General features: G+C 36.4%; 1 protein-coding gene across 1 annotated transcript; it reads right to left on the bottom strand.

Annotated features, from left to right (window-relative positions):
• Positions 1-18,761: 18,761 nt before the first annotated feature.
• Positions 18,762-23,526, bottom strand: LOC126592065 (cell division control protein 48 homolog D-like). Its single transcript, XM_050257821.1, has 9 exons — positions 23,363-23,526; positions 23,063-23,228; positions 22,269-22,497; positions 21,014-21,780; positions 20,677-20,898; positions 20,507-20,578; positions 20,121-20,402; positions 19,389-19,748; positions 18,762-19,274 (listed from the first exon to the last, which is right to left on the bottom strand). Exons 1-9 carry the CDS (start codon positions 23,389-23,391, stop codon positions 18,981-18,983), a joined length of 2,421 nt encoding a protein of 806 aa, XP_050113778.1. The 5' UTR covers positions 23,392-23,526; the 3' UTR covers positions 18,762-18,980.
• Between the last annotated feature and the right edge of the window lie 573 nt (positions 23,527-24,099).

Genomic DNA, 24,099 nt, shown 5'->3' with positions numbered 1-24,099 from the left:
GCTCCTCTGCATTTATCCCTACACCATGTGGGGGATATATAGAAAAGAAAGGGAAAGTGTTGGCCAACAAAAAATAAAAAATAAATAATAATAATAATGAAAAAAATATATATAAAGGTTTCAGGAATGGTGCACTGCACCAAGTGAAGGGTTCTGGTGGGATTAAGCTACAGGACAAAGGCACATGTTCAAAAGTGACCCATCAACACATTTGACGTGAGTTCCCGCATGCCAATTCAAAGGTGGAGCTCACATTTTTCTAAAGAGGAATGATATCCTATGCAAATTCAAGCACCCATCGAGGAACCCAGCCATGCCATCTTCAAGCCACTCACAATTGCATGCTACTATTGGAAAGTCAAAGGCAACAAAATAATTGAAAAGTAGAAAAAAGGAGGAAGATGGCACCATCTAAAAAAATAATTAAAAAAAAATGAAGTACCACATCTTAATGAAATATATGCTCTATTATATTTAGCACAATACACTGAATGAAATAAAGCATGTCTATTGATATCTTTGAGAAATTACAAATATGTACACACACAAAAAAAGAATTAAATAAAAAGAGGTAGCCCTCACAAATGTCACTCATGTGAAGCCTCAGTGCTCGGTAAAACCCCAAAAGGGGGAAGTAATGAAGATAGATTATTCGAAGCCTCAGTACTTGGTCGAACTCCAGATGGCGAAGGCAAAAGGTGCCTCTAAAATAAAACCGCAAACCTCTGATGGTCACGTTGAATCCAACCTTCGAATTCCTGCAGTTGATCAAGCTTTCTCGCGCTTGAGCCGTTTGATCTCTCATTTAAGGTTTGCCACCTCGGCAGTCAATGATTCAACTTGGCAAGTTCGAGTAAGTAGGATTTGGCCCATAATGGACATAGAGCTCGCACACTGAACATTGAGAGCCAATGAGTCTTGGACAGCCAACTCATCGGACCATCTTGAAAATAGCTTATTATCTCTAGGAGTGAGGAGGTTCTTAGCTACTATTGTAGCCGTTATTTCATCCCTCATCACAAAGTCTCCAACTTTAAGAAGGCCATTAAAAGATAAGAAGGATAGGTGCCATATATTATCCTGACGTGGCTTGTCTGTATCACTCATGAGACTCAAATCTAAACAAATGTTAGATGGGTAAGCCATTTTCAGAAATGATAAAAGAAAAAGGTTGGATAAAGTAAAATCTTAGAAATACAGCAGAGACAATTTTCACAGGCGGGCAATCTTCAAAGTGTGCATTTTAAATACAATCAATACCTCTATAAAAGAAGAGGCAACACAGCCACCTGTTCAAAAATCGAATAGACACCACTCTTCGAATTTCAAAAGCCAGATTTTCCTGCATAAAGTCTGTCAACACTTTTCAGATGCAATCTCAGCTTTTTAGATATCACGTGTAACTTTGTCAAAAATCTCTGACAAAGTTGAAAATGCATGAATTTCACTATTCCAACTACAACACTGTTGCCGACAAGCGTGGGTTACAAGGCCACATCCGCACCACTACCTGCTATTGGGAAATCCTTATATATGTTGACCTCCATCCTCCATGGAAAGGCATACATCCAAAATGCCTGACTCTTCTTCCTTGCCAAGAATGCATTTGCAACCAAACCTTTCAACATACTTAGTTTTCTTCCTCTCCTATAATGCCTCTTCAATTAAGTCACTCAAAATGATCAACTAATTTCCTCAGCAAGAAACCCCTTTCGACCGAAAAGGTTTACACCAGCGTCAAAATCTTATACTATTTCCCTCAAGAGCAAAAGTATCTCATATCATCAGGGTTGAGAATAAGAGTATCTCATTTCATGTAATCTCCCTATCATTTCCTTTACCCTTGCTCTTGCCAAGCAAGCAGTCGGAACCTGAAATCAAACTTTCGACATGGAACTGATTGCCCGGAACCTTTGCCTGGTTGCTTTCCTTATGTTGTTCTTGAGTACCCATCTTTAATTGTTGTTAGGTCTCAAATTTCCTCAACAAATGCCTCAGAACAATTGATATAATATTGGCTCTTTACACTGAAGCTGCTAAGCATGGATGAGTCGATGAAAAGTGATGCTCTGAATGACCAATCAAAGGTAAAAGGTTGCACACCACTTCTGCTATGCAAAAGAAACAAGCAGAGAAGAATGCATCATGATGAGCTAGAATAAATCACTATAGCACAGTGCCCTTCCCTGCAGAACTGCATAATCCAGATGGAATAGTCTAAGTCAAATCCAAGCCTGTCGTCGTTGCTCTAATTGAAGAGATCGAAAAGCTTCAACAGCTTTTCGCTGGCACTGTTGCCGAAGAGCAAAGCCTCGCCGTGCAACGCCGTCAAATCACCATTGCTTCTTCAAAAGAAAAAGTATCTCATATCATCAGGGTCTAAAGCGAAAGTATCTTATATCATGCTTTCTCCATGTCCTTTTCTTTGTCCTTGTTCTTACCTGGAGGATAATAAGAAAGAAAGCAATCAGTTGGCACTTGGAATCAAGCTTCCAGTCAGGAACCGACTACCTGGAACCCCTTCCTTGATTACTTACCTAGCATCGCTCTCGAGTACTCATCCTCAACTGCTGATGTACTTCCAGAGAAGATACCACATTTGCCTAGAGAATAGATAAGACGAGTGACAATGAAACATCAAGCTTGTGGATAATCAACAAACGCAACAACTGCACGTGCTGATTCATCCCCAACAAAGGTGAATCTCACTTGCTAGGTGAAACCAATCGTGGTCCCATTTAAATTCAAGATCAAGCCTTAATGGCCTTTGAAGAAACCACAAGTCCGATTCAAGATCAAGTGTCCACCATCATTGAATCAAATTCAGCTCCAGATAAAAGGAGTTAGTTCCGACCTTTTAGAGGAAACCATAAAAACTTCCAGCTCAGTTCAAGATTAAGCCTGTGGAAAATCAACAATTGGAGGAAACCAGAAAATCTTCCAGCCGAATTTAAGATAAAGCCCCGACGACCCTTAAAGAAACTTTCAACCCAATTCAAGATCAAGCATCGACGGCTCTTAGATCGGCGTCTACATTAAGGGACTTCAAAACACATCTTCTACATGTGACAAGCACATGTATACGAAGCGCCTTGAAGTGAGGGCATTTGTAGACATCGAAATTTCGGTGAAATAAATGTTGACCAATGCATTAAAATTTCAACGTTCACATGTCACATAAATTTTACATGCAACATGTGACTCAACAAAACTTGAAAAAGTCATTAAAAAAAGGACACATGTCAATACCTAGCAGAAATGATTTATTTCATCTAATTATTATATTCAAAATTAAGCCTTGAAAAATTCTATAAATAGAAGGCTAAGCCTTTCATTTCATGACACCAATTCACTTCACAAAATCCTGGAAGCTTTGAAACTCTGAAGCTCTCAAGCATCCAACCCCCCAAATTCCTAAGAATTTCGAAGGATCGAGAAAGCACTCTTCGTTCTTTTCCAAATCCTCGAGGCCCTTGTTCATTCAAGATCAAGCCATGACGGCCCATGAAGAAACATCCCTCGTTCATTCAAGATCAATCCCTGAAGGCCCTTGAAGAAACATTCCTCGTTCATCAAGATCAAGCCCAACGATCTTTGAAGAATCCACACAACAATTCATCAAGTTCAAGCCCCGAAGGCCCTTGAAGATCCATTCATCCTCGTTCATCAAGATCAAGCCCAATGGCCCTTGAAGAAATCCACATAACTGTTCATCAAGATTAAGCCCCAAAGGCCCTTAAATATCTGTTCATCCTCGTTCATCCTAGGATCAAGCCTCGATGGCCCTTTGGATCAACAACATCAACAAATCTGCACCATTGTTCATCCCTAAATCAAGCCCCGACGACCCTTTAGATCAACGACCCATTTACAAATCTACACCTCACGAAGATAGAATCAAATGATCAAATTGTAAAAGAGATTGTAACCCCAAAATTAATACAAAATATTATTTTGTATACGTGTTCTTGTCTTGTTTGTTTCAAGAATTTTCCGTGTTTACAAAGGTCCCTAGGTATTTTTCTTTGCTGAAAAAAATAAAAAACAATCAAACAAACACAACAAATGAAACCGAAATTTCGGCAAAACCTCCCCTAAAGTTATAACAATTCCCAAACCCTGGACAATGTAATGAATAATATATGATATCTAACAACAATCACAACAGTTGAATGCTTCAGTAGTGGATGCCAAATGAAATATTACATAGTGTATATCTAGTTTGTAACCGATACAGAATGAAAAGCCAACTAAAAATTTTAATCACATGAGGAACATTTAACTTCCACATTCTATTTAGCAACTCAATTTTTTAGTTATTTGTTGTTACATTATTTTGAATTCAAGTCATAGATTTGACAGTAAATCAACCATTAGCATTCATGCTCCAACAAACATAATTATTTATATCAAACACTGATAACAAAAAATGGCAAATTTTATTAGCAATATAAATATTGACAAAGTTTAGCATAAGAGATTTATTCGAGCAGTTATTGGAAATAAAATGACAAACTTTCAGGTTGCAAAGCTTAATTGATCTTCCTATATGAGATGAAGAAGTCTATATGGAGAAATCACCAAGGTATTGTAGAAAAATTCAGTTCTCAACGTTTATCACATGTTTACCTTGTTGGGACCTTGAGGCATTAGTAGTGGATGCTGATTTGTCGGGCATGCAGGGGCGGTGGTGACCACGCTTGGCGCTAATAGGTTGTGCCATTAAAGAGGCTAATGACGTCAACACCTAGGAGACCACAGAACCAACTGGATTGACAGGATTAACCGGCCTATGGTCCATTTTTGCTGGAGCAATAGCGACTAAAGTAGGAGGCGGGGGAATCGAACGGGTTGCATTCGACACCACCTTACGACTTCTAATTAGATGTGACATCTACACAATGAGAAGATAATAAATTGCTCTCTGGACTGTTAGTTATACAAGCAGCCAATCATAATCCTTCTAAAACGTCTATAGTATTTATCAGATTAATCATATAAGCAACTTTAAAAAAATAATAAATAAAAAGAATAACACTAAATCAATGACATAGGAAAAATTCTACTTGTATTGGAAATTTGAGCAATAAAGTTTTGTGTTAAAGAAGAAAAACAGTGTATCGATTATGAAAGAAAGCAGGCACATAGGATTTAAGCCACAAAAGCCTACTTACTAGATGCATCCAAGTAAATCAACCTTTTATACCTTGAGGAGGTTTTCAGGGGAAATGCTTTCACAAGACTTTGAAACCTAGCATCATAGTTATTTGAATTAAAATAAAGCAATTACAACAGGAAAAACAAGCAGACTAAACCATCAATTCATTTAATTAAAATCAGCATAGTAGTTTGAATCTTAACATAAGAAAGATGGAATGTCAGATGGCCTTTTGGCAAGGACTATATTAACTGAAAATCACCAACAAAAAGTAACAAGGACTTCCTTTTATTCTCAGTGTAGAGAAGTATGTTTCATGTATGACAATAAGTTGGATAAAGTTGATATAAATGTGATTGATGCTCTGATTACAATTCTAGTTCTAAAGCCTCAAGATGAAATTCGTATATAATTGGGAGAGTTCCACTTAAGTAGACATACCTAATAAACACAAGTGAGAAAGAAGAAAGCTCACTTTATACTTTTTATCTTTTTTTTGTTAGGGAAAAATGTGTGTAACACCTTTGGGTGTGACCATACAACAATGCACGGATATAACAAATAATGAGGAATAAAGCAACACAAAACTTTATTAAAGAAAGCAACACGAATATGAACATGTATTTCATCCTTGTGTTCAATCAGTTAGTAGTATTCTTTGCCCAAGTGTTCAATCAGTTAAACTGAAAATATAACAATGCACGGATATGATAGCTTGTAAAACATGTATTTCATCCTTTTTTATAGGATAGCAAACCTTATTAAAGAAAGCAATTGCAATAAGAATTAGTTCGGAATCAAATCAACACAATACAAACATAGTGATAGGATTAAAAGCACAGCACAAAGTAGCACACAAATGTCCTATTGATTTTCCTTATTAAAGCTAAGATTTTTCAATTGTAGCATATGAAAATAAGGGTCTTTCCCGCAGAAGATTGTTTTATCTAACTACTTAAAATGTCACAAAAACTGGTTGCTGTCCCTACTGACCAGCCACCGAAAAATAATTATTAGACCAACTTACACTTATCTAAATTTTACAAAATTTTATATGAAGACACTAGACACACAGAGCTACACTTCTACAAATTTTTGGGATTTTTGGAGTTGATATGCTATTTAAATTAAATTGAACAAAAACAGAACAGAAACAAATTTTAAGTAGTTCACAAATTAAGAAAAACAAGTTAGGGGAATTGCTATCCACCACCAAATAATCATGCAAACATGTTATGTTTCATTCAAATTCCTTTTATTTCTGGATGAAGATGCTCAAGTTGGCTCAATGTTAGAACTCAACCTATTACTCTTTCTTACGTAGTATGTTAAGAGAATGGCGTTTTCAACTTAACTTAGTCCCTAGCATGCAATCTAGAATAGCGTGTTCATAGATTTAACAAGTAGAAATCATTAAGAATGAAAAAAGTTTGAGTCATCACAAGGCATCGTAAGTACTGGCGCTGTCTTACTTATCTTAGAAATTGGTTCACATATTAATCGCAATTAACAAGTACTACTCTAGAACATATGTAGGTCCTCATTCGACAAGGGCAGGCACACACATATTCATAGCGTTAGAATCCTAGAAAACAAATAAATAATTCATCAATGAGACAAGTAGTGAATCAATTTTCATCCATTCATAAAAGTAATTCAAACAAAATGTCATAACAAACTTGCAATCATATTTGGGGCTTCAAAACAGCCCCTAACTACTAAAAATTTAGTTACACATTATTATTAAATAAAACCAAAAGAAAGACATGAGTTTGGGAAGATAAAACCGAGAGAAGAGAATGCCAAGATTTCCTCCTTCCTTTCCTTCCTTTCCGCAAAGCTGCCTTGTCCTCTTTCTTTTCTATTTTTTTCTTTTTTTCTCTTCTTTCTCCAACCCTGCAACCTGCACCCTTTCCCCTTTTTAACTTGCTAGCCCACTTTCTTCTCCTTAACTCACCCACTAACAGCCATTTAGTGATGGCAATAAGTGGGAGGAAATGGTAAAACAATTGTAACTCTTTGGGTAGCCTTTATGCCAATTACTCCCACTTAATCCTCATCTTTATTTCCATTTCCTCTGATATTTGAGTAGATATCAGCTGGCTTATTCTTGGCTGCATCAGTTTTGGCTGCTAGATTTATTGGGTTTATTGCTTTCATTGCAGTTACAAACTGCCCAGTCTCTTGTGAACCTTTCAGTGTTAAAACGGCCATAACGTCTTCTACAAAAATGATATTAACAATCCACGAAATGCTCCAGAAAATAGACATCTGTAGCTTTTCAAGCATATAAGGCTCATTCTCTAATTCATTTTGAGCTGTTCATAACTTGCTTCCAAAGTCAGCTGACCTGCACAAGTAGTTTTGACAAATTTGTTACTTAATATGCAACTTGTGCTATTTTTCTTTTCTTGGCTTGACAAATCCCACAAAACACAAAAACAATGTAAATAGCTCAAAAATATAAGGAACTAACTAAGAAAAGACAAGTGAATTTGATGTAAAATATATATAAATATGAGCTTATCACATAGCATCCTTATCTTTACCCCAATATACCTAAACACTAAAGCAGCCCTCTATAATTATAGTTCATAATGTAGTGGGACTCCACACGTGTTTGGACAATTCATACACAAATGAACAGAACAACTCAATCACTAGTGAAAAAATCATAACCATGGAAGAGCTTTGACCATGCTTAATAGTAGTAGCATTTACTATATTGATTTCACAATTAGTGATAGACTCAAGCTTTAACTCTTCCAATCAACATTTACATTCCCAACAGCCGACATCAAGAATTTTAACACAACTTATGCTTATTTACAATTTCAAAATCCTTTATTAAGTTAGATAGTGCTTGAACCATAAAAGATCATTGAACTGTACAACCAACATCACCCAATGTCCATCTCAAAACAGGCAAGTTGAACTGTAGCTTAAATATAACGATGTTATCGATGTTATCTTCACCCAATCTCCACTCTACTTGACAGATACAAAAATGATTCTATCCCAAACAACTCAACAACAGATTGCAGTCAAAGAAAAATTAGTACCTTTGTCAGACCAATTGCTAACGTTGACATGACTAGAATGCAGCTAAATATGTTTGTTGAATTAAACTTAAACAACTCAAAGGAAACCCTTCGCAGACCAACTGCTAATGTTGACATTTTTAACATGACTAGAAAAGCAATTAAGTATTTCATCATGTTGCTTTCTAGTCAATATTCACATGATAAGAGCTTATGTCACCCTTCTATATAATCAAATTCCAGAGATGTTCCCTAATTTTCCCTCGACTGCATGTTTATATATGTGGTTTCCTAGATAGTGCGGTCGAAGGAGGAAAAGAGAGTGCGGGACAGTTGAAGGAGACGGTTGTCGAAGGGAAAGAGTTTACAGAGAGGAAGAGGTGAGGGGAAAGTGTTTGCAATTTCAATTTAATCTTGAGGTTCTTGCGTGACGAACATAAGATATTAGTCGCGCAAAAAATTCAAATTTTCACAAAATTATTTTCGTGCCCACCAGAAAGGCAAAGTTTTCAGCTCCTTGTGCGACGAAAGGGAAATTAATCGTAGCGCAATGAGCTGAAAATTTAATTTACCTGGGAATTTTTTTTTTAAATTATATTTATTCAAATAAAAATAATTTATTTATAACATAAGATAATTAAATTACAAAAAAAAAATCATTTAATATGTTTTACAAAGCGAGTCACAAATAAATTGCATTATTCATCATCTGAACTATAATAACTTTCGCTATCGTCACTATCATCACTTTCGGTCTCCCAATCCTCTTCCTCGATAGGTACGTCACCGTAGTCATTTGGGCCCACTGCACAATCGTGTCGTGGAATATTACCAAGGTCAATTGTAATTGACTGAATCGATATTTAGATGAAAGCCACTCCGTGTATCTGAAATGGTTCTTGGATAAGATTTGTATCTCAAAGTGTTTCCACATCATTTTTCCATTGAAGATTCTAAACATTGGTCAACGACGTTGTCAATGTCGTCATTAGTAGGGTCTTGTTTTGGTTAGCATACGCGTTCCTCTAATCCATTTTCTGAAAAACTTTCCAACCTCTCCCAGCTTTAGGGTCATCTAGGTACACAATCTGTTTTGCCATGTTTGCCAAAATGTAAGGGTCGTCATCGTACCAAGTTCTGTTAATGTTCATAGATAGTAAGCCATCGTCAATTTTAGCAATTCCTTGCCTATTTGGGTTTGTATCAAACCATCGACATTAAACATTATCACTTGGTATTGGTCTTTGTGAAGCAATTGCACGACATGTGTTATTTTGCCATAGAAATCAATGGTCGTACTTTCGCGTCCACCTAGGACATGGGAACCGCTGTTTTGGATACACAACTTGTCATCTCGTGCAGTCCCCAAAAACTTGATGCCTTTAACATGGCAACCAAAGAACAATTCAACTCGAATCAGGCCAAACATAGAGTTATATAACTCTTCACTGTAAGTTGGGAAATTCGATGCTTTTAATTTATTCACCTAATATTATACAAAAACATACACCTGTTAGTTTGAGAAAATTAAATACTCCAATATATATCACAAATACAAAACACTTATAACTTACATATTTGAGAAATCACTGTGGAAACAATTCTCACTATTTCGTGGCATAGAAATGTGATGGATGTTCTCACTTCATCATTTCTTCATGCTCATCTAGGTATGCCATTATCTCATCACAATTGTTCAATACGAACCAATACGCTACCTCCACGCCATTTTTGGAAAACGAATCGCCTCGTACTGGATCTCCAAAAGGTCGTGCGCATTGGGCAAAAATAGAAAGTTTCTCCTTTCTCACACTCATCATTATTCCTCTTAGGACGATTGAAAGTTGTCTCCACATCTTTTAAATACATTCCACAAAAAGTAAGCGACTCATATTGATCACAAGCCTCTATAATTGATCCTTCGGGCTTCGCCCTGCTGCATACGTCTTTTTTCAGCTCCCCGAGAAGCTTGCCAAAATAAAATGATAGAATACAAATTAGTAAGTGTGGGTTAATTATGCATAAACAAATGATGAGGATTATATACCTTTCTATTGGATACATTCAACGATAGTTGATGGGACAAGCAAGCTATGCCTCTTCGAGCAAGTGAACCATCATGTGCATCATACTTATGAAGAAAGTTGGAGGGAATATTATCTCAAACTTGCATAAGACTTGGACAATGTCATGGCGCAACTAATTAATGTCCGTCTTTCGCAACGTTCTTGCCGTCAGTTGGGAAAAAAATCTGCAACATGATTGGCTTCACAACATCTTCCGGCAATAGGTGTCAAATACCCACAGAAAGTAGGCGTTGCATAAACACATGGCAGTCATGGATCCTTAGTCCAACAAATTTACCCCTGTCAACATTCACGCAACGCACGATATTAGAAGCATACCAATCGGGAAACATTACAAACGATACAAACTTTAAAAACTCTGTTTTTTCATTTGGTTTCATGGAAAAAAATGTAAGATCCCTTTTTCCTTTATCATTATCCCTATTCATCCATAAACCCCTCTGTATGCCCATTCTTTCCAAATCATGACGAGCTTTGATTGTGTCCTTTGTCTTGCCCTCGATATCAAAAATGGTGCCCACCAATGTGTCAAATACATTTTTCTCAACATGCATAACGTCGAGGTTATGTCTCGATTTAGTTTCGACCAATACAAGAACTCAAAAAACATAGGCTTGTGCATCCAATTCATATGTGTAGAAGGTCTGGTCCTACTCGCTGTTTTCTCGAACAGAGCAAAATCCAAACGGTTAAGCTGTTCCAAAATCTGATCACCAGACCATTCTTTAGGTCTAAGGCAATGCTTTGTTTTCCCGTCGAACTCTTTATCCTTTTCTCGCCACTCATGGTCCCATGGCAACCATTTCCGATGACCAAGGTAACAAACTTTTTCGGTGTGCCAACTAGATGTTACATTATCCTTACATACAGGGCATGCCATATAACCCTTAGTGCTCCATCAAAAAATCATTGCATATGCGGGAAAATCATTCACATTCCACATAACTGATGTCTGCAAAGTGAACATCTTCCCTTTGCACTTATCGTACGTGTGCGCACCGTTTGTCCATAAATCATTTAGCTTATCAACTAATGACCTTAAGTAAACATTGATTGACCTACCAGGTTCCTTAGTTATCAAAAGAGTCATCATCATGTATTCTTTTTTCATGCATTTCCAAGGCGAAAAATTATATAGGAATACTAAAATCGGCCAAGTGCTGTGGTGTTGGTTTAGAACCCCGAACGGATTGAATCCGTCAGTGGCAAGTCTCAATCTAACATTCCAAGGATCAACAACAAACTTGAGGAATGTTCAATCGAACTCTTTCCATGCCTCATCACATCGTCGTTTATCCATTTTTCCTTATGCCATCTCATGTCGGTGGTAGTATGCGTTGACATATACTCTACAACCTAGGTTTCAAAGGCAGATAACGCATGACTTTTTGTGGGATCTTAGTCGTTCTATCCTGAGATGTCATTTTGAACCTCGACTCATTGCATACAGGGCATTTATCCAATGCTTTATTCCCTTTGTAGAATAAAATACAAATTTTTTTGCAAGCGTGAATTTTTTCATACCCCGAAAAGCTCTCGTACCCCGGGTATAACTCTTGGTTGGTATTTTTTAATTGTTTTTCATATTGTTCGAATGTTGCACTGTCCATTGGTGTAGGCATGTCATCTTTCCCTTCCTGATTTGTATTTGTCGATGCAAATGGAAAAGCATCATTTATAGTATCCATGACTTGTTCATTAGGATCCACAATAGGTTGAACATTGTCCACACTTGTGGTGTTTGAAGACAAAGCATTGTCTAATTGTTCCCCATGATGGTTCCAAGTATTATAAGTCTCAACCATTCCATTCCTTACTAAATGAAATTAAACATTTTCAAAAGTCTCCCTTAACGTGTTGTTACACCTCCTACAAGGACACTGGATTCTAGTTGCACCCGGGTTGTGTGTACATGCAAAGTCAATAAAATCATCGATTCCATCCAAGTATTCGTTCGCGCATCTATTCGGGTTCTGTATCCACGTCCTGTTCATAATTACTGCAACCACAATAACAGTACAACAATCACAACAACTTCATACAAATGATAGTGTCACCTTATGCCTCCGAGAAGGGCCATATCCCATTCAGTAATGCATAGTTATGTCACGTAATTTACGGCTACATCATATTAGATTTCGACATGGATGAATTTCGAAAGTGTCTCCGTACAGTTCTTTAGATGGACGACGTAGATATGAAATACCTATGAGCCACCCGAAGAATGTACAAAGATGACACTAAAATCTCCACAACTGAAGCCTAATCCTTCAACCATAAACTACGCACCATAATTGTGCATTCCCAAACTTTCCAAATAATGGGACAATTGAAGAATCAATTGGACCGCAGTCATGCTTTCGCATCCATGCGCGAAATCCAACTAATCCTTGAACGGGAAACTAAGTTTTACTAAAAAAAGAAAAAAACAAGTACAAAGTTAATTACAATTAACCATGCAGATCACAACACAATATAAACATAACAACATAAGTTCAACATAATTTAATTAATTTTATTTTTATTTTAAATACAACGAAAAAAATACATTCTCAATCGTTCTCCACCAATCGCTAATCACACACAATATCCCTATAAACAATGAAATTCATGGCGTTAGTTTGAATTTACATTAATACTTTTACCCTAACAAAAAAAAAACACTTACCAGACACATCGAGACTGCTCAATCAACCTAGAGAAGAAGATAGAGGAGTATTAGATGATAAAATTGAGAGAACATGAAAATGACGGATGTCAGATTGAAGAAAAACGAAGGGGATAAGTGCAGAGGCTAAATCTACAGTTTTACTGCAGTTTGCCTCTGCATTGCTAATCCAGATTATAAAGTTATCTTTTGGATGAATGATTTTGCGTGACGAACACCGTTCTCGTCACGCAAATACCCTTTGCGCGACTAAAAACATATTCATCTTGCAAACACCCTTTGAGCGACAAGCAATGTATCGTTGTGCAAGGTTACAATTTTTTTCATTTACTTTCTAATTTATTATTTTAAACAAATTGCACAACGAAATTCTTCGTGCAAAATGCATATTTTTTTTTAATGTTTTTCCATTTTATTTTTATGTAATGTAAAATTTTATTTTAATATAAATAAAAAACTCAAACCTAATTAAACATTAAATTAATTAACAAAACTAATTTATTATCCCAAATACAAATTATAATTAATGTAAATATTAATACTCATCCACATAACATAAATTTATTAATTAAAATAAATATAAAGTTCACAAAATCTTATTTCAAACAAAAAAAAATTACAATTCAACTTCAATCCTCCTCCGCCTGCAACACATCAAACATCTCGATGAACCTACATACTTCCGCTGCTTCTTATCGGTTTCATCAGCATTCCAATGAACCTACATTAATGCCAATAACAATAAATTAGTAATTTAAAAAATATTATGTTTTAACAAAAATAATTATTCATTATTTACTACAAATATACTGATAACTTCCCCAGTATGGACTTCTTTAACTCCTCAAAGACATTTTTCCAAGACTCAAACTCGGCAGAATATTCCCTCTGTAACAAACTCCCAATGTCATACCTAAATTCAATGTACGCATCAGCCATACTTTTGTCTTCAAAGTACGACACTTGCTTCCGTCGATACCTCTCTGATCCTACTACAAGTTTCTTTTTGCCAGAACCTTCTCCAGAATCGGCCATTCTTTTGAAACAAATTTTTTTTTAAAACCAGGGTTTTGAAACTGTATTTATATAGCACTGGGATCCCTTTGCGCGACTAAGTCATTTGTCGCGCAAATACCTATGTTCGTCGCGCAAAACGCGTCATAAATGCGCAATAAATGGGAACTTTTGAACGTAATATGACCGTACTTTCTGCGACGATAGTTGTTGTTCGTCGCACAAAGTTGTCTTGCTCAACGAAAATAGCGTCGCGCAATATATGTAGCAACAAACATAATGATTGTAATTATAAAGTTTACGTAAACATAGATATCTATGTTTACGTAGACTTTATAATTACAAACAAATATTCAGTTAAATATTTATTCTAAAAATAATTACTACCTTAAATATTTAATCTAAAAATAATTAATATCTTAAATATTTATTCCAAAAATAATTAATACCTTAATCCATTCATTTATTTTAAAAAGCAAACAGGAATTAATGCCTAATTAAGTTCAAATACATAACTTATAAAAAAAAAACCTTCAATTTCAATATTGTCCTCCATTCCACTCGACTTCATAACGCCACCGAATGTAACCTCCCTCCAACGCATCCTCCATCAACTTCATCAACTCTCCGTTCATATCATCATCAAGAGTATACTTACACTGTTACACATATATGCAAATAATTAATTCCAACATAAAACAAAAAATTTCACAAAATTAATTATTGATCCATCAACATTATACTTACTAATCATTCATCAATCACCGTCTTCTTCGCATTCTTGGGCACATATTTCCAAGAACGCCACTTAACAGTAGGACAATTATTCTACATGGCTACGACAATTGTATGCCTGAACTCAAAATGTTGCCTCAAATCATTCGGGTCGGCGGCAGGCACGCTCTTATCCTTGTTTTTATCCTCCATCCCAGCACGAACAGAATTGTGAATAATAAGGACAGAAGAAGCGCATATTTACAGAAAGGTAGGGTCTTTGCGCGAATAAGGCTTTGTCACGCAAACATTTGTAATAAATGCAGTATTGATTCCTCTGATTCACCTGCAGTGAAAACTGACAGCAACTTGCACGACGAAACCTTGTTGCGCAAAGGTCCCCTTTTCGTCGCACAAGGTTTTCGCGCCAAACAAAATTACCCCGCGTTTTCTTGATGACTTTTCGCGACAACAACTATTGTTCGTCGCGCGAAGTATTCTTGCACGACAAAGATTTTCGTCGCACAATATTTTTTTTTTTCCTTTCCTGTCTTTTTTGCATGATGACACTGTTTTTCCATCGCGCAAGTACCTCTTGTGCGACGAAATATTGTTTGTCGCGCAAGCTGTTTTTCCTACTAGTGATACAAAATAATATACAGTTAATAAATGGGAGTTTCCACTCCTAATATCACTGAGGCATTTGGCTATAAAACCAACACCTAAGAATAGGCGGTTAAGTTAAGATAATATCGGTGAAATTAGTGGTGAACCATGTTGGACCTATAAAGTTATCAATATCCATGCATATCATAGTCTCATTTACTAGTATATTTTATTTGTGTGTTATTTGTATTTATTTGATAATATTACCTTGTTATCTAAATGTTACGCAATGCATTGTAAGATTAAGTAATTTAAAATATTATCAGATGCTAGTAACATCTCCAACAACGAGTGAATCATAACTTTATCTCTAGTTGCAATTGTGTCATCTTATAGTAAAAAAAGAGAATCATAACTTTTCTATTTGTACCAGTACTTAACGTGTTGCCAAGCAAATTAAAGAAAGGGTTTTTTTTTTATCACAAATGGTTTCTAAGACTAATCAAACTCATCATTTTGGTTCCTCACCTTCAAAATCAATCAATGTCGTCCCTGACATTCACTACCTCACATCAATTTGGTCATTCCGTTAAGATTTTGTCAACTATTCGGTTAGTTTGTATGTGAGACCCACAAATCCAATGAAATTGTGACACATGGATTACACAAAATAAGGATTTTTATCGCAAATAGTCCCCGACATTGATCCAACTTCTCATTTTGGTCCCTGAGTTTCAAAAATTAATAAATTAGGTCCCTGACTTTCACTACCTCACATCAATTTAGTCATTCCGTTAAAATTTCATCAATATTTTTCGTTTGGGTGTTGATGTGGTCCCACTAATCCAATCATATGGCTCCACGTGGATTAACTATAGGGGTGGATTTTTTTGCCAAATTGCCGTACCAACCGAATTGCCAACCGTGCCATACCGATTTTGTGCCAAATTTTTTGTACCAATCGGTAATGGTACGGTATTGTACCGTACCGAAATTTCATGGTACGGTATTGGTAATGGATACCATTACCACGGTATTACCGTACCATACCAAAAATACAATATAATTTATAATTTATAAATTATATAATAGATAATTATATAACACATATTTATAATATTCCAATAATTTGAAAATAAAACCCTACTTATATTAGTATTGTTGTTGGTGACTTTGATATCTTAAAATTGTGGAAATCAAACACAAAAGAGTTCCTAATTCTTTCACAAAATAGCCAAAATATCTTTGTAACCCCCACTTCTACTGTTGCTAGTGAAAATGCATTTAGCCTAGGGAGAAAGGTTGTGGACCCTTTTAGGGTATCCTTGACTCCTAACATAATGGAGGCACTAGTGCGTACTAGTGGTTGACTTAGGGCAGATGAAGTAAACTTCTACAAGGAACCAACGAAATATATGCTTCAATTTTACAAGGAAATGAAAGAAGAAAAAACAAGAAAGATATGCTTTAATTTTTTTAGTAAATTTGTTATTAAATGGTTTTCAACTTTAATTTTTCTTGCTACTAATTAATATGTTTTCTTTGTTTGTAATGTATGCTTGACACAAACTCAATCTTCTACAAGTTCAATGCCTCTTCCAAAAGTTTCGACATCTCAAGCTTGAATAACTGATCAATGAATTCTCATTTTTGAAGTTTACTTCCAATTTTCATTTGGTTTGAAACTTTAATTTCTATTTGGATTGTTAACTTCTATTTGTTTTGGTTCGTAACTTCTATTTGGATTGTAAGCTTAATTTTCATATTGAATCTTGATGCATCATTTGAATTATTATGTGTGTGAATTGTGAATAATGAATAATAGATTAATTTAATCTACAATGTATGAGATAAAGGTACAAAAAAAAAAGTTTTGCCCTTGAATTGGGTTAAAAAAACAAAAACAGATTTTGTCCCAAAACAAAATGGCAATTACCATTGCCATACCATGCCAACCGAACTTTTGGCAATACCGAACTTCGGTATACCGAAAGTTTGGTACGGTAATGGTAATAGATTTTACTAAACCGAAAGTTTGGTACGGTAATTGGTACAAGGATTTTGGTACGGTAACCGTACCGAACCCACCCCTAATTAACTATATGAAACCTTTTTTTTTTTAAGAGCAAACCAACATACGAATATTTCGTGCTGACATTTTTCTCGCATCCCACCCAATTGGAAAAAAACTCAATCTAATTCAATAAAATCGAATCCAAGTTCAATTCAAATTTGATTGGATTATAACCAACTAGAGAGAATAAGGAGTGAGTTCAGGAAGGCAAGTACTTTAGTGGTGTCATGGTGCCTTCCTTTCCTTTTTTAGCGTACCTTGATGAAGACAACGATGACTTTTTTTTCTTTTAGTTTTGGTTTTTAGTTTCTTATTTTACATTTAGTTTTAAATCTTTAAAAAAAAATTCTTGTAGTTAATCCACGTGGCGCCATATGAGTGGCTTAATGAGACAAAAAATATTGACGAAACTTTAACGGAATTATTAAATTGACGTGCAGTATTGAAAGTCAAAGACTAAATTTATCGATTTTTTAACTCGGGGACCAAAATAAGAAGTTGGATCAATGTAAGGGACTATTTGCGATAAAAACTCTTATTTTGTGTAATCCACATGTCACCATTTCAATGGATTTGTGGGTCCCACATACAAACTAACAGAATAATTGACAAAATCTTAACTGAATGACCCAATTGATGTGCGGTAGTGAATGTCAAGAAAGACTTTAATTAATTTTGAAAGTGAGGGACCAAAATGATGAGTTTGATCAATCTCATGGACCATTTGTGATAAAAATCTTTAAAGAAAAGGAAAGATCATAAAGTAATTGGAGATTTAAAAATTAACACCACGTCTCTGTCCTCGAGATAAGGTTTCATATCAGTCTCTATTTTCTTCTTCCCTATGAAATAACAATTGAAACTACAACTAATCCTACATATCAAAATAGCAAGGTTAGCTCATTCCAATTTTTTTGTTCCACTAGAGATGAATGACTTCCTTAGAGTGTCAATAATAGTTCTCGAGAAAAAAAACAGCTAAAGTTTACGAAAAATCATTGTACAAGTGTACAGGAAAAGAAGCTCCGTACCTACAATTCGATATTCCACAGGGGGTGATACCACGACTGTACAGTGTTAATCATGGTTGACTCAGCCTCTTTCAATGAATGAACTCGGTTCCTACAATTCGAGATTCCACAAGGGATGATACCACAACAAATTGATTTGGATACGGGAACGTTTTCTCTGAAGGCTTCGTGCACCATGCCTGTCCGAACTGATCGATGCAACAAGGCCCTGCGTAAAATTAGTTTGAACAGCTAGCACATAAGTCTATTCATTCGAGTCTATATACACCGAGACATCTCCTTGACAACCACCACACAGAGCTGACCTGCATATGAAAACATATGGCCAAAAACAAAACTAGCATCTTACAATCTGAAACAAAGCATGATGATCTTTTAAGTTGTCCATTAATCTCATAAAATAATCAACACTGTTTTTAACTTCGTATTATCCAGGGGGTGCCAATGGCCGGAAACCCCAAGGCTTCTTTGGTTACAACAACGATTAAATGGACACTTCAACGATTCTACCACATCATCGACGGAAAATACAAAATGCAACAGTTAAAATTCAAGCACGAAAAAGACGCTGCTTAACGAAAACCATCCTAACTGTAAAGGTCATCTTCATCTGCGCCAGCAGCAGCAGTTGCAAAAGGGTCGGATGCAGCAGTTGTGCCAGTAGGATTGTCTGCAAACCTAAACTCTGTTCCAAACCCTCTCGACTGCTGCAATGTCTGCGCAAATGCTTGGTATTTGCGGATATCAGCGTCGCTAACACTCCTGCGAGCATACTTCATCGACTCCTCAAAATGAGCAGCCTTGATCTCTGCAATTTCATCCTCAACATCCTCCTCCATTGCCTCGGGATTCTCGTTTCTCCTCCTCTCCTTCTCAATATCCTGCAAGATTAATATAACGGTTATTCAGAAATGAACTCAGAAAAATAAATAAATAAAATCCATTTCTCCCAGGGACTAAAAAGTTCAGCAAGTATGAGCAGTGCAATATCATACCTTCTCAATATTCTCTCTAATGGCATATTTGCAAGCACGCTGGCATATTTCTGTTATATCAGCACCACTAAATCCTTGGGTGTACTTAGCAAGGGCTATGATGTCCACATCTTTGGAAACTGGAGACTTCCTCAAGCAAGACTTGAATATTTGAAAACGGGACTCCTCATCGGGGAGAGGAATGTAAATCAACTGATCTAGGCGGCCTGGACGCAAAAGTGCAGGGTCTATGATATCAGGTCTGTTGGTGGCACCGATAATGAAAACAGTTTTCTTTGCAGTCATTCCATCCATTTCTGTGAGGAGTTGGTTCAAAACCCTATCAGCAGCACCCCCAGCATCACCTACGCTACTACCTCTCTGCAAGATGGAATGGAAGCAATAAGCATATAAATAGATCAACACATCAACGATGACCCAAAGGAAAATACTGCAAACGTTCTTTTATCAAGAGTTCTCTGCCGTGTTTGTCAAATGTTTCTGAGCATTAAAAATTCAAGTTTCTTTCACTTTCACATAATGCTAAGTTTTCTCCTGTTAACAACAGATAACCTATGAAACGCAAGTAATAATTCAAGTTTCGGCAACAGAATTTGGAGTCTCCTATTTAGTCATATTACAGAGCAAATATTTTTTCCCTTTTTCAAACTACACATGTTAAATTCAATTTGCAAATAGAAGCCAGTGTCAATAACAAATAAGCAGTGATTTTATATAAAGAAAGGCTCAAACCTGAGTAGCAATGGAATCAAGTTCATCAAAGAACAGGACACATGGAGCAGATCCGCGGGCCTTGTCAAAAATTTCCCTCACATTGGCCTCACTCTCTCCAAACCACATGGTAAGCAATTCAGGTCCCTTGACACTGATGAAGTTTGCTTGACACTCATTGGCAATAGCTTTGGCGAGAAGAGTTTTACCACATCCAGGAGGGCCATAGAAAAGAACTCCCTTGGAAGGTGACATTCCAAATTTCTCAAACTTCTCAGGATGCTCAACAGGATACTGAACAGTCTGCAATACAAAATAATACAAGGATAGATACTGTAAGTAACAGAGCCAAATGAGATAAATGGAGTAAACTTGAATGAACAATCCAATGTAGTAAACTCAATTACCTCTTGAAGTTCACGCTTAACATTCTCAAGACCACCAATATCTTCCCAACTAACATTGGGCACTTCAACAACCTGGACAAGATACACCATGAAATTGTGGGTTCCATTCAATGCATAAGGTGTCTAATAAAAAAACCTCTGTCACTTGAAGCAAAGTGCTAAATACTTACTGTTTCACGAAGAGCAGATGGGTTGCTTGTGCCAAGGGCAGTCTTGAAGTGCTCGTTTGTAACTGCCATTGAATTGAGTATCTCAGCGTCTATTTCCTCATCTTCCAAGTCAATTACATCCATCTTCTCTCTGATGCACTGAAGGGCAGCCTCAGTACACAAAGCAGCTAGATCGGCACCAACATAACCATGTGTATCCTTAGCTATCTTCTCCAAATCAACCTGTACAAGAAAAGTCAAAAGCATTGGTGACCATGTTTTGAAAGAGGGAAGAAAAGGATACGAACTTGAAATAAAAATAATGTCAAAAAAAGAAAATAATTATATTTGACATTACATCTTCAGCAAGCTTCATGTTCTTTGTATGAATACGGACAACCTCAAGACGCCCAATTTCATCTGGCACACCAATATCTATTTCCCTATCAAATCTTCCAAACCTTCTGAGAGCTGGATCAATACTGTTCGGACGATTTGTAGCCCCCATAACAATCACGTGGGCACGAGATTTAAGCCCATCCATGAGTGTCAAGAGCTGGGAAACAATCCTCCTCTCAACTTCTCCATGCGTCTTCTCTCTCTTGGGAGCAATTGAATCAATCTCATCAATGAAGATGATTGATGGTGCATTCTTCTCTGCCTCCTCAAAAGCTTTCCTGAGGTTGCTTTCACTCTCTCCAGCCAATTTTGACATGATTTCTGGTCCATTGATGCAGAAAAAGAATGCCCCAGTTTCATTAGCCACGGCTCGGGCAATTAGAGTCTTACCCGATCCAGGAGGTCCATACAGCAGAATACCCTTTGGTGGCTTCACACCAATTGATTTAAATAGCTGAGGATGCCTCAGTGGCAGCTCCACTAATTCACGAATCTGAGCCATCTGTTTCCTAACTCCACCAACATCATCATAGCCAACCTCATTTAATCTCTCCTCATCCTCCCTTTTCACAGGCTCCCCCTCACAGAAAATTTCAGTGTCGGGAGCGACCACACAGTACTCAGGAGGGTCAGTTTCAATGACCTTAAACTCCACACTCCTCATTCCTCCTCTCACAAGGAAGAGATCACCCTTTCTCACAGGACGGTAGGCCTCCAGAAAATAAGCTGAAAAAACAGACCAGAAAACAGGTAAAAATGAATGGTACAAAGAATTAAACCAGCAGTTACTGATAAAATCAGTTAGTTCTAACAACTATCAGTACTAGCTACGGTATATTTTAATCGAAACTTATAAACATGATATAACCCAAACACTCTCCCCTAAGCATATAGTCATTAAATCTAAACATAGAAAGATAAATTATGAGTCATAAGATTCTCTTTAACATCGACACTGTCTATTGATTCAAATACATAAAAGCGAAACATCATATTTCTAAGCATCCATGTATCAATGAGGTAAAAATATGATTCCGTTATTTCTCAATTTGTGCAATAGCATGTAGCTATGCATCCAAAGATTGATAAACAGTTCCACTAACTGTAACCAAACAAAAGCAAACTTTTTAAAAATATGATGACTATATATGAAATATTCACATGTTAGCCTCCAGTTGCAGCTGAGAATAAAAAGGGTTAATACAGAAACTTACGTTTCAAGTACGCATCAAACAGATTTCCAGTGACTCCTTCAATAGTATCATCCACAGGCAGAATGTGGACACGCTTTCCATACTTGACATCAGCACATTGGTGAACAGAAACAACATCCCCAAGCCTAACCCTTAGGTTGCTCCTCACAACCTTGTTCATCCTGATCTTAGGTTCTTCACATGTATCATCAGCAAGAGCAATGCAGATGGTATCCTTCCTTTTCTTTCCCTAAGGACCAAACAAAATAAACGAACCATTAGTTGTGATTCTTTACAAACCGAAGCTTAGGCAGAACGGAGAGCATTCACGCTGCTAATACCAAAGCGCAGTACGCAAACAGCCAATGACAATAAAAGCCAACCAAACCACAACATCGCATGCATAGTTTCAATTCGAGCGAATATCATACGTATTAAATCCTCAAAAGCTAATTCTAATAGGGGTATAAGTAGGGGAAAAAACATTAAACAATATTGATTTGGATATTTTTCCATAGATACCTCGAGTTGTAATCGGTGAAAAAGTAGAGGCGTAACCATCAAAACCCGGCAAATTGATAAAAAAAAATACCCCAAAACTTCAGACAGCAGAACACAACCCAGTTCTCAGATCCAAAATAAAATAGAGAAAAACCCATCAACCCAGATTAAATACAGCCTTTAATCACTACCTAAATCGTAAATTTCCATTAACCCTAACTAGAAAGCCCTTGCAAGTAAAATTCCATCCAAAAGTTTGCTTTCGCATACATAAGGAACATAGAAATCATAGAACATGATCTGAAAAATCAAACCTTGATCAAGATGGTGTCGCCACGAAAGAGCTGGAGCTTCTCCATCGTATCGGGGTGGAGCGCGACGACGGAGTTGTCGTCATTGATAGCATCGTCGACAACAAGCCGATTCGCAGCCTTCTTGCGCTCGAGGATCGCAGTACTGAAGTCCCTCTTCGTTCCCTTACTGCAAAATAACAACAAAAAACCACAATCGCATCAAAACCCAGAAATATCCAAAAACAAAAAACGCAAAAACAATTGAAATGGATCGAAATCGAGTAGAACCCAGTTGGATTAGAGAGGGATCTGGGGACTTACGAGTCTGAAGATTCAGCCTTATCCGTCATGGTGGAAGGCGGAGCAGAGACCAAGGGACGACGAAGGGAGAGAGAGTTTGTTTAGTCGATGCAAGATTTGGAAGAGAGAACAGAAGAGTAGCTGAAAGCAATTTGGTGGGTTGTGGAGTTGGGGGTTGGATATTTATATGGGAGGTTAACTCCTTTTCTTGTTAGGAAAGAAATGTTTTGGTTTACTTATTTTTTGGCTCTCGAATATAAACTTGACTCTTATTCTTTTTTTTCTCTCTTTGTTTCTGAAGCGGATCGAAAAAATTGAGTGTGATTTTAATAATGTAAAAAGTAAAGTTCCGTAGTCTACAAAGATAACTGTTCATAAAATAAAATAAATAACAAGTATACGACTCCCAAATTTAATGTGTAAAACTTATCTTTATTTACGATGTCCGATTCTTATACATACACATTACACCCATATTACACTCATCTAAGTCAACGTGAAAATAGGTATTTATAGAGCTTTTGTTGTACATCTAATATTTTTGCTTTTTATTTTTTATTTTTTATTTTAATAGAATTACTTATTTTTAGACCGGTAATTAATGGGATATGTGTTGAGACTTTCAATACGACGATCTAAACACAATTCGATACCAATAATAAATGGATTAAAAAATGGAATAAAGTTGGTATGATAGGGTTATAATCTGATTCGACTTCATATAACATATTGTTTAAGTTTTTATATTATTTTATAAA

Source organism: Malus sylvestris, chromosome 12 (assembly GCF_916048215.2).
Source record: "Malus sylvestris chromosome 12, drMalSylv7.2, whole genome shotgun sequence".
Lineage (NCBI taxonomy): Eukaryota > Viridiplantae > Streptophyta > Magnoliopsida > Rosales > Rosaceae > Malus > Malus sylvestris.
The sequence above is the reverse complement of the archived record's forward strand: the minus strand, read 5'-3'. Positions and strand labels throughout refer to the sequence as shown.

Coding starts and splice junctions, on each gene's coding strand:
- LOC126592065 (XM_050257821.1), bottom strand. CDS start 23,391: ATGACGGATAAGGCTGAATCTTCAGACTC. Junction 20,579..20,676: donor CATCTGCTCTTCGTGAAACA/GTAAGTATTTAG, acceptor TATCTTGTCCAG/GTTGTTGAAGTGCCCAATGT. Junction 19,275..19,388: donor TTAGAGAGAATATTGAGAAG/GTATGATATTGC, acceptor TTAATCTTGCAG/GATATTGAGAAGGAGAGGAG.